This window comes from Phocoena phocoena, chromosome 8 (assembly GCF_963924675.1).
Source record: "Phocoena phocoena chromosome 8, mPhoPho1.1, whole genome shotgun sequence".
In the NCBI taxonomy this organism is placed as follows: Eukaryota; Metazoa; Chordata; class Mammalia; order Artiodactyla; family Phocoenidae; genus Phocoena; species Phocoena phocoena.
In genome coordinates this window covers 22,421,903-22,434,175 of record NC_089226.1, presented here as the reverse complement: position 1 = coordinate 22,434,175, position 12,273 = coordinate 22,421,903, and the positions used below count along the sequence as shown (strand labels likewise).

Below are 12,273 nucleotides of genomic sequence, written 5' to 3'. Positions count from 1 at the left end.
AAGACCTAGACTTAAATTTTGAATTCACAATTTAATAGCAGTATAATTCTAAGAAAGTCACAACCACTGTGCACCTCAGTAGGTTCATCTTTAAAATAAGATGGCAGGGATTGTTTTGTTCACTGCTGTGTCTCCAGCACTAGCATAGTGATTTAAACACTGCTAATGTCAATAAATATTTACTGATTAAAGGCATGTCTACTCTACAGAGTTGCTGTGCTAATGAAATGAGATAAAAATTGTGAAAGTTTCTAGAACAAATAACTCTAAAATTTATATGGAATCACAAAAGTCCCAGAATTGTCAAAGCAATCCTGAGGAAAAAAGAACAAAACTGGAGGCATAACCCTTCCAGACCTCACACTATACTACAAAGCTACAGTAATCAAAACATCATGGTATTGGCTCAAAACAGACATATAGATCAATGGAAGAGAATAGACACCTGGAAATAAACCCACATACCTTTGGTCAATTAATCTATGACAAAGGAAGCAAGAATATACAATGCAGAAAAGACAATCTTTTCAATAAGTGTTGGGAAAGTGGGACAGCTACATGTAAATCAATGAAATTAAAACACTTGGTCACACCATACACAAAAATAAACTCAAAATGGATTAAAGACCTAAATGTAAGGCCAGACACTATCAAACTCTTAGAGGAAAACATAGGCAGAACACTCTATGACATAAATCACAGCAAGATCCTTTTTGACCCACCTCCTAGAGAAATGGAAATAAAAACAAAAATAAACAAATGGGACCTAATGAAACTCAAAAGCTTTTGCACAGCAAAGGAAACCATAAACAAGACCAAAAGACAACCCTAAGAATGGGAGAAAATATTTGCAAATGAAGCAACTGACAAAGGATTAATCTCCAAAATTTACAAGCAGCTCATGCAGCTCAATATCAAGAAAACAAATAACCCAATCCAAAAATGGGCAGAAGACCTAAATAGACATTTCTCCAAAGAAGATATACAGATTGCCAACAAACACATGAAAGAATACTCAACATCATTAATCATAAGAGAAATGCAAATCAAAAGTACAATGAGATATCATCTCCCACCGGTCAGAATGGCCATCATCAAAAAATCTAGAAACAATAAATGCTGGAGAGGGTGTGGAGAAAAGGGAACCCTTCTACACTGTTGGTGGGAATGTAAATTGGTGCAGCCAGTATGGAAAACAGTATGGAGGTTCCTTAAAAAACTAAAAATAGAGCTACCATATGACCCAGCAATCCGCTCCTGAGTGTATATCCAGAAAAGATGAAAACTCGAATTCAAAAATATACATGTACCCCAATGTTCATAGCAGCACTATTTACAACAGCCAAGACACAGTAACAACCAAAGTGCCCATCAACAGACAACTGGTTTAAGAAGATGTGGTTATCATATATACAATAGAATATTACTCAGCCATAAAAAAGAATGAAATATTGCCATCTGTGGCAACATGGATGGACCTAGAGATTATTATACTCAGTGAAGTAAGTCAGACAGAGAAAGACAAGTATTACATGATATCACTTATATGTGGAATTTAAAAAGTAATACCAATTAATCTATATACAAAACAGAAACAGACTCACAGACATAGAAAAAAACTTATGGTTACCAAAGGGGAAAGGGAGGGTGGGAGGGATAAATTAGGAGTATGGAATTAACAGATACAAACTACTATACATAAAATCGATAAGCAAAAAGGATTTACTGTGTAGCAAAAGGAACTATATTCAATATCTTGTAATAACATATAATGGAAAATAATCTGAAAATATATATATAACTGAATCACTTTGCTGTATACCTGAAACAATCACAATTTTGTAAATCAAATATACTTTAATTTTAAAAAATTGTGAAAGTTCCTAACACAGTTCTTAACAAAGATACTATTAAATGGCTGCTTTGTGCCAGGAACTATGCCAGCTGCTGGGGATACGAAGATGAATAAGACAGCCTTCCTACTCTTGGGAGCTTCAGTCTAAAGGAGCTACACAAAGTATTTGTGATGGAGCACAAGGTACTGCGAAGCTCAGAGTAGGTGCTCTATAAACATGGAACCTAAATTTTATAACAGTTTACAAAGCACTTTCATGAACACTATCCTATTTGAAACAATGGGTACCATAAATTTTACAAGAATAAACAAAGGTCTTAGGCATTCAGCAGAGGGAGGGATGATCTTTTGTGATGAGTAAGCATGACTTCATGGGAAAGATGGAATTTTAGTTGAGTTTCATAATACAGATGGATTTTGACAGGAGTGAAAGATGGAAGGGTGGGAGTTTCATAAGACAGAGAAATACGCAAGCAAAAGCTTGTCCTCCGTAATTCCATATCACCTTTTTATCTGTGTTCACAAACCATATGTTTATAAATTCCCTCTGGAATACTGCCGAATCTTGATATCTGTAATTTTTGGAATCTACCCTTACTGGTCTTTGAAAATCTGGAAAACCTTTTTTTATTCATCTTTAATTTTCATGCACGTGATTCATGAATTCTGGTGATTACTAATGGAAATTACATGACAGTATTCACTTATTCACAAATACTTATTGAAACCTTGATAAGCTCAAGGCCTTGTCCCTGGCAGTGCGGGGCCTACTAAGATGAACTATGTATACAAGCAACTACCCCACAAAGCAGAGAGCTGTAAGTGCCCTAACGGAGCTGAAGCTGGATTTACACTAAGAGGGCTGAGAGGAGAGGGATCATCTGCAGCGGGTTTTTTTGGTTTGTTTTTTTTATCCAGTTCTCCTCCTACAAGTCATTCATCTGACTTTGGAGATTTGACCTTATAAAAAAAAGATTAACTGTTCTTTTACAACCTCCTCTTCTGGCTTACTTGCAGGGTTTGCTGTGACCGGTTCAACTCGAACGTCTTTCTCTTTACCAGAAGACTGAGGCAATTTAGGAGCCGAATGACTGCCGACTCTCTGCCCTCAGGTTCAGAACTCACCATACATTGTCTCGAGGGACTTTACTCAGGCCTGTACTTTCTTGTTCTGAATATTCTTTAAAGTATCTTTTATTGTGTTTAGCATATTTGCAATATCCAGCTGACTTTAGCCTTTGAAGAGTAGCCTTAGGCAGGAAGGCCCAGGAAAAGTTACGGCTCTTTGTGACGCACTATCCCATCCTGCCTGTCAGTTTTTCTAACCCTCAGGATGGCCCTGAAGGATGGAACATCTTATCCATGTAAAACTGTTATGGAGGTTCTGACCCTCTAAAAGAAAAATTTATCCAAGGTCTCAGAGCTCAGAAGTGGTAGACCTTGGATTTGAACATCGCTATTTCTGACCTTAAAGCCCATGCTTTTCCCACCACAACCTATTAACTGTGATAAAGTGTATTTTAAAATTAATCTTCCAGGTTTTTAAAAATTCTTTAAAAAAATCTCAGTTCACCAGTTTCCTGTTCAGGCTCATGGATTTCAGGTGCTCAACGAGCATCTATTTGCCATTCAAAGCCTAGGATCATTATCTGCCTTCTTCGGTATCCTCGTTTATTCATTACCGTGATCATTTGTAACTTTATAGTCATAGTTATTCTCCTGGGTGTCTGCCTATTGGCTTTCTGAAATTTCCCACTGTCCTTGTTGACAATGGCTAGAATTCCCTTTTATCATAGTTTTTGAACTCCAAGATGACAATCTCCCATTTTTTTTTTTTTCTTAATGGGCAGGAGGAGGAGGGAAGCGCAGGACAAAAGAAAGTGGTTTAGTTAACTGGGGATTGTTTTACTGTATCTTTCCGTCAGACGTTCAGCTATCTTGTAAAATTTATTGTTCCTGCTTGGCAACTCCAGAAGGTAACAAAGCAGCAAGGTCATCAATACAAAACCTGGTCAGTAGGTGAACAACAAGGCGCGTAGCCCCGCCTCTATAACCACGCCCGGGAGGCGGGGCCGCCCTCGCGGCCCGCGGGACTTATAGGTCAGCCGGAAGGGGCGTGAGGCCTTGGCGGTGCACTGAACAGGCGCTGGCCGGGACCCCGGGCGTCAGGCAGGCGCAGCGTCAGCCCGCCCCCAGTCTTGGAGCCTCCCTCTCGTGGCGGCTGCAGTGCGGCCTGCGTCGTCTCCCGTAGTTATCCGACCGGCTATGGCCGCTCGTCTCCTGCGTGTCGCCTCCGCCGCCCTCGGCGACACAGCCGGCCGGTGGCTGCTCCTCGCCGGACCCCGCGCGGGAGCCGGCGGTCTCCAGGGGAGCCGGGGGCAGGGCGGGAGCGCCAGGCCGGGCCTGGGCGGCGGCGCAGCTGCGGCGACGCGGACGCTGAGCGTGTCGGCGCGCGCGCGGAGCAGGTGAGGCGCAGGGGGCGCGTGGGCGTTGGGTCCCTGGCAGAACTGCCGCGCTCCTTCCGCCCGCTTTCCGGTTCCGTCTGCTTCCCCCGGCGACGGCGTGCGGGCCACACGCCCGGCCCCGCCCGCCTCTTGCTCCGCCTTCTCCGTGTCACCGGCAGGTCGCTTGGTGTGGTCACGGCCTCCTTTACTTACCGCTGCCAAGTTGCCTTTCAGATCCACTGACGCCTGGCGGGGAATGGAGGCCCGGGACCCCCGATCTCCTTGTCCCAGTGCCTCCTGTGCCCTCAGGAAAACCGGGCACTTTGCTGCCGCTGGTTCTCCGTGCGGTTTGGCGAGGATCTAACCTTTGCTATGCTCGAAACCGCGGTGACCTTCGTAAGATGCGCCCCGTTCGTGTCCTGGCCTGCAGTTTCTTATCGTGCCTTCCTCCTGCTAGGTCAGGACGTTCTGTCTCCAAGTCCGTGTCCATTTAGGATACACCCGCTCTGTCCCCGAGCTTCCCTGTTTGCTCTCTTGTGGTTGCTGTTGGGGTAAAAGCCCCAGCGTTGGACTGGCAAGGCAGGGTTTTAAACTGGGCTTTGACACTTATTGTCCAGTTTGTCTAACGTCAGTGGAGGATAATAATCGTGTCGGCTTCACAGGATTATTTGCAGAACAAATGAGAGCATACAGGTAATGCAGGGAGTCTTGTGTCTGGCCAGTATTGAGGACTCAGTAGATCCCACCTGTTAGCATCAGCTGCCTCCTAGGCTCACAGCGTTGTGTTTTGTATTAAGTGTCGAAAGAGGTGAGAGAAAATTTGCCCAAAATATGTTGCAGTCTTATATTCTTGGGCAGATTCGTTTCTCAAAGACAGAATCCCCTTAGATATAATAGAACATTTCCTCATAATTTCAGAGTATAGCACTGTGTTGGCGCCTTATATAATGCAGGTCTCGGAACAGCTCTTTGACTCCCTTGCTGTTGTGTAGTAGCAAGAAGGAGCTGCAGGGAGAAAGGGCTGGATTTGTATTCCTCTCTAGTTTCTTTTTCATGAGGTTCCTGAGAATAGGGTGGAGGAGTTACTCATCTTTTCTCCTGTAATCCCATAATATAGTGGGTGCTCAATACATTTTTGTTGCATGAACTGTGAGGGAGATAATTGGGAAGGCAAGCAGGGGTTATTTGTCCCTGTTTCCGTTACACTTTCCTGTCTTTGACCTTTCTCTGCCTGGATGCCTTGTTTTCTGCATTGTATGCTTTCTTGAAAATTTGTGTATAAATTGGGACATATGTTGAACATATTTGTGTAACTAGTATTTAAAGGAACATGATTGCTTTTGTAAATGGGAATTATATCCCCCAAACTTACTGTTTGAATTGGTACATCAAGTTGTCTTAAAGGGAAGCACATCTGTCTGCTCCCTTATAAACCTGCTTTCCCCCTCATTGGCACAGTTTCCATTGGTGCCCTGTGCTTCCTATCACAGACTTTGGAGCTACAACTAGGTTTTCTGACTCTTATTATCTAAGACTTATGCTATCCAATATGGTCACTACTAACCACATGTAGTCATTTAAGATAATTAAAGTTAAATAAAATTAAAGAATCATTTTCCCAGTTCCACTGGCCACATTTCAAGTACTGGATAAACACACATGGCTAGAAGCTACTGTCTGGGACATCACAGCTATAGAATATATCTGTTATTTTACAAAGTTTGGACAGAACAGTCTAGAAGCTGTAGTTCTGACTTTGAAGTTTGACATTTAGATAAGCTTTCAGTAATTGAGAGTCGAAAAACTCCTTTTACTCCAAAATACCCTGATATAGTACTTTATATTTTGTAGTGATTTATGTTGTAAAGGGCTTTCACATGTATTATTTCCCTTGACTCTTAAGAAAATCCTGAGATAGGTGAGGTAGATAAACGAGAATAAAAATTTATATTAAGTAGCATGCAAAACTAGGACTAGAACTCACATAGTGTTTGTTTGTTTCTTGAGCACCATTAGAGTTGATAATTCTTTAGCCCATAGGGTCATTTGGAAGAGTTAAGGTGGCTATGGAAGTGGGGAGCCCTAGACGGGGCCCTTTTCTTGGACCAACTACCCCAGGCTACCCCACATAGTGAAAGGGTGGGCATCAGCAGCCATAACTCCTCTCCCTATTAGAAGTCTGTTAAGAGCTTTACCACAGCAGCCCCTGGAGAGCTTTGTCAAAATATCTGCTGTGGTTGAGCAGAATAAATGGCGGTGCATAAAGGGTAAACAAGTGAAGAAAATAGTTGTTTGTGGTGCTGGCTAACTCACGGATGATAGAGGATTTAGAAGGATCCTAATTATTTCCTAGTGCATGAAATCTTATCCTTTTTGGAAACAGCTAGAAGCTTTTTGCTAGTTCTTAGAATTGGAGAAGAAAACTATAGAAAACCCACAAATACCACTTGTTAATAGTGAATGGATAAAGTTACCTGGATAAAGTACATGTGTATAATGCTTTAAGGAACAAAATATTTCCACAAACTTTCTCTCCTTTAATTCTCTCAGCAGCTGGGTGAAGTCACTGTTATTGCCATTTTACCCATGGTCACCTAATGAGTATACGTATGTCAGAACCAGGGCTAGAATCTACGTTTTCTGACTCTTACATCTTATATTCCATACTTTCTCAGCTGCAAAATTACTTTTTATCTCTCATTTCTGCTTCCTCTCCTGTTCTTTGATAAACCTGTTATTACTCTTACTCTGCAGTTTTTTTCTGGGGCTGTACACCTTTTTTAATATGTAGTAGCAGTTCAGGCTCCTTAACAACAAAAGGACTTTTAAATAAAAGTTATCAATCAGTGTTTGTTGAGCCCTACAGTATGTTAGGAATTTTGCATATGTTGTCAAAACTATGAGATAAATGTTACCCTGATTTTACAGAAGAGGAGTCTGACGTTAGAGTTGCAATTACTTGGCTGTAGCTCATCTCTAGAGTGCTGCAGAAGAGCAGCAGTGCCCAAACCTCCGGCCTTCAGTAGTGTGTATAAATGATGGAATTCTTTCTGCTGCACTTCTTGTACCTTAGGCTACCAGGCATTTTTTGATGTCAAATCTCTAGGCTTCTGCACGGCTCAGACCCATATTTCCATCAGGCTTCTGGACATTTGCATCTGTTTATTATTAAATCAAACAGGTCTAAAGTTGAACTCATTTCCAATCTTCCCCAAAGCTCCTTCTCCTCCTAAGTTAAACTTAAGTCAAACTGTACTCCCTCATTGTCCGAGCTAGAAATTTCAACATTATTTCTTCCCTCTCCAAAAGTTTTAAATTCTGCCTCCTGAATATCTCTCAGTATCTCTCAAATCAGTGTCTCCTACGTCCCTGCTTTGTTTATGACCTCCAGTGTGGTCTCCCTGCCTCCAGAGTATCTTCATTCCTAGTCATTTTTCTTCGAAAAAATAGCAGTTGCCTAGCTGAAAATCACGAATGTTTGGGAATACTTGCTTTAAAGCATTTTTTGCTACAAAAAGAAGTCAGAGAGCACATGCCCATTTAAGGGACATTCTCTCTCTCTTTCTCACACACACACACACACACACACACACACACACACACACTTCTGATCAAAATTTTTAATTACTAGGATCCTCATTTTTCAGCATTGAGTTATCAAGGATGACATTATCTGATAAGGCCTCAGCTGCCTTGTTTGGGAAATGAGATGATGGACTTGGTAACTTGCAAGATATTTTTAGCTCTGAAATTATGTAATTCTAGGTTTTACTTAAACTAAACAACGTTTTCTTTGATGGACTATTACCATCTATTGGCAGTAGTGAAAATTACAACTAATTCGTTTAAGCTGAAGTACATCTTTTCAATTGTGAGGTAAAAATTTAAATGACCAGTAGTGGAGGATAAGTATCTAGTTGATAATATGATTTCTTTTTTTTTTTTTTGCGGTACACGGGCCTCTCACTGTTGTGGCCTCTCCCGTTGCGGAGCACAGGTTCCAGATGCACAGGCTCAGCGGCCATGGCTCAAGGGCCCAGCCGCTCCGCAGCATGTGGGATCTTCCCAGACCCGGGCACGAACCCGTGTCCCCTGCATCGGCAGGCGGGCTCTCAACCACTACGCCACCAGGGAAGCCCAATAATAATATGATTTCTTTTCCCAAAGTTTGGACTGATGTTTGTGAGAAGGGTAAGAAATTTTAGTTAGCTAACTGATAACTAGCTGATAGCTATCCTATAGTAATGAAACATGTAAGGAGATATTATATTTATTTTCTGACATATTCAAGCAAAGAAAACCCTTTTTCTAGTCCCTTTGTTTTTCGAGTACACTATATGGACCAAAATGAGATGTTCAAATACTCAGAAAACTATCAAACTGCTGGCTCTCAGTGACCATACTTATCAGACACTTGCATAACAATTGCCTTATCAATAGCAGAATGATTTGTTTTTAAAGCTCTCCACAACCGTCACCTAGTCTTTTAGGGACACATTCATAGAGACATTGTTTTTTAGAGAGCTATGTGAGAGCAAAGCAAACTTCACGAGTGATAATGATTGCTAAGCATTTCATGTAACTGTGACCTGAGAGTGACCACTGGGGAGACACATACTACAGGTGGCCTTGATAGTGATGTACTTGCTATTTCCTTTAAGGTGGCAGAGCTTCCCTCCTGGTAGGTGGGTAGATAGATATGCCTGTGATTTGTGGTGTCTCCTTCCCAAATGAACTTGGGAAAGAAAAGAAAATACCGTAAAGGAGGATATTTGCATGCACATAGGCACACACACAGCCTATTTTTTGACGTTACAGGTTCTTAGAACAATTATTTTAAAGTATCTTTTGAAATTATTAAAAATAATAAAGGACTGCTTCCTTTTCCAGCTCAGAAGATAAAATAACAGTCCACTTTATAAACCGTGACGGTGAAACATTAACAAGCAAAGGAAAAGTTGGTGACACTCTACTAGATATTGTGGTTGAAAATAATCTTGATATTGATGGTTTTGGTGAGTATGGAACATTCTTTAAAATTTATAAGTGAAACTATTGAATAGGTTTCAGCTTTGTTTTTTTGAAGAATTTTAACTAGAGTATGCTAAGTGAAATATTAAAATTCAGGATGTGTTAGTGTTATATTCTCACCTATAAAGAATAAGTGACACTGTGTTTCTCTTCTTTGAACATTAATTAGCTATATGCCCCAAAGTCTGTTGCTTCATTACCTTATTGATTATGTGTGCAATGCAAAGCTGGGAGTAGGAAGTGGAATTGAAAGATACCAGGTTGAGATAATAAATGTCATATCAGGGGGTAGTTAAATCATTTTAACTTAGTCTTTTTTTAAACTTTTTAGTTTGAAATAATCTTTGACTTATAGAAAAGTTGCAAAAATAGTACAGAGTTTCTGTATAATCTTCACTCAGCTTCCCCTACTGTTAACAATTTATATAACCATAATACAATAATCAAAACACAGAAATTAACATTGGTTCAATAACTAAAAAACTACAGATTTATAGAATTTTGCTAGCTTTTCCACTAATGTCTCTGTTTTGGGATTCAATCCAGGATCCCACATTGCATTTAGTTATCATATCTCCTTAGTCTCCTTCAGTCTGACATTTCCTCAGTCTTGTTTTTCATGACCTTGATACTTTTGAAAAGTACTGGTAAGTATTTTGTAAAATGTTCCTTAATTTGGGTTTGACTGGTGCTTTCTTTTTCTTTTTAATTTAATTTTTTTTTTAATTATTTTATTTATTTATTTATATATGTCTGCGCCACGTGGCTTATGGGATCTTAGTTCCCAACCGGAGATTGAACCTGGGCTCTTGGCAGTGAAAGCATCGAGTCCTAACCACTGGACTGCCAGGGAATTCCCAGACTGGTGTTTTCTTAATTACATTGAGCTTATGCATTCTTTTTATTTTAAGTGAGTTTTATTTTACTTACTACTTTCTTATTTTATTTTATTTTTATTGAGATATAATTGATATGTTAGTTCCAGGTATACAACATAATGGTTTGATATTTGTATACACTGTGAAGTGATCACCTGAACAGTAAGTCTAGTTAGCATTCATCACCATACGTAGTCTTGAACGTCATCTCACCTTCCTAGAAAGGGTACTTAATCTACCTCTTACTAGAGAAGGAAGTGTTTTGTTTAGAAAGTTTTCATTTCTAGGCTTTTGACCATGTTCCTTAACCACTCACACAAAGCCCATGTCCTGGAAGCTGACATCTTAGAGCTCAGGGATACCCTGTATATCACTTGTCAGTTTTGCTCGAGCATTCTCTCTATCTAGAATGGTGGTTCTTTAAGAGGGTTCCATCAGTGTCACTTGGGAAATGCACATTCTCAGGCCCCACTCCAGATCTACTGATTCAGAAAGTCTGGGGTGTGGCCCAGAAATGTGTGTTTTAACAAGCCCTCCATGTGATTTGGTTGCATGTTTAAGTTTGAGAACCATTGGTCTGCAATCAGGTCCAGGGAGCATACGTGACTATTCTTCTTTCAAGGCACTGTTCACATTTTTTTTTTTTTTTTTTTTTTTTTTGCGGTTCGCGGGCCTCTCACTGCTGTGGCCTCTCCTGTTGCGGAGCACAGGCTCTGGACGACTCAGCGGCCATGGCTCACGGGCCCAGCCGCTCTGTGGCATGTGGGATCTTCCCGGACCGGGGCACGAACCCGCGTCCCCTGCATCGGCAGGCGGAAGCCCCACATTGCACTTTTAAGAACACTTTTCAGATCAGAATTATTTTTCCTCCTCCATTTTCCCATGATATATTAAATATACTTCTCTATGTTAATATTCATCTCAGTTTTCCTTTTTGGAGGGAATATCTCTTTCCTTTATTAGACTTTGTGCTTTTGGAAGACTGTTATCACTCAGGTAACCAGAGTTGGCAGTCAGTAATATTTGCTGAATTTCTCAATCTAATGTCAGTTTCAGGGATAACTGTAACAACTACCATTTGAGTGCATACTACATCCCAGCATATGTTATCTATTATTGTAATAACTCTAAGAGGTAGATTTTTTTTTTAACTTTATAGATGAAGAAACTAAAGTTCAGAGAAATTAATGTTCCCTGGGTCATACAGGTAGCAAGTGAGAAGGCTAAGATTCAAACCTAAGTCTCTCTAACTCCTAAACCTCTGCTTTTTCCTTTATGCCTTTTGCTCTAAGAAATATCTTTCCTTTGTGAACACTTGTTACAGAAATTAGGTGATGAAATAGTTGATATAGTTCCAGTTTTAAGGAATTTTTTACTCTAATGCAGTGGTTCTTGGCTAGGACTGAGTTTCAGAATTCTGCAGAACTTTAAAAAATGTTACATCCTTGATGGTAAGGGAGAAAGGGAAGTTGTGCAGGTATCCTTTTAAAAAGCTCCACGTGGTTCAGATCCATACCATGGTTAAGAACAACTAATTTATGGAAAAGAACCCATTTATAATTTATATATTCTATAAAATGTATAAATAATTGATCTCCCTCATGAGTTCATATTCAGCAACACTTTTGACTAAGCTGGGTTTCTCTGAATTACTCTCTCACAAATGAAAAGTAGTACATTGCACAGTAATTGAGAATAGACTCTGGAATTAGACAAATTGTGGTTCATAAACCAACATTGTCACTTACTAGCCATGAGACCTGGAGCAAGCTACTTTACGTCTGTATGCCTCAGTTTCCTCTTCTGTAAAATAGGATTGTAATAGTTCTAACCTCATAGGGTTGTTAAAGATTAAATAGGGTATTGGAAGTGAAGTGCTTAGCATAGTGGCTACGTTGGTAAGAACAGTAGGATTTGTGGCATTTTAACTTGCCCTATTCACCTTCTCCTCTCCCCAGTTCAACAGTAGCCTTAAAAACCAGCAGCCTTGTGGCCACTGGAGGGGCAAACTGGTTTGAGTTCCTCAGAAGGTCCCATCTCCAGAACGTTGTCACTTGTCTTGCAG

General features: G+C 40.4%; 1 protein-coding gene across 1 annotated transcript in view; it reads left to right on the top strand.

Moving 5' to 3' along the window:
- Window positions 1-4,034: 4,034 nt before the first annotated feature.
- FDX1 (ferredoxin 1) overlaps window positions 4,035-12,273 on the top strand; it is a 34,736-nt gene continuing 26,497 nt past the window's right edge. Inside the window, exons 1-2 of the mRNA XM_065882734.1 lie at window positions 4,035-4,320; window positions 9,190-9,314. Coding sequence (XP_065738806.1) covers window positions 4,121-4,320; window positions 9,190-9,314 — 325 coding nt within the window. The 5' untranslated portion in view covers window positions 4,035-4,120. The remainder of the gene's footprint in view (window positions 4,321-9,189; window positions 9,315-12,273) is intronic.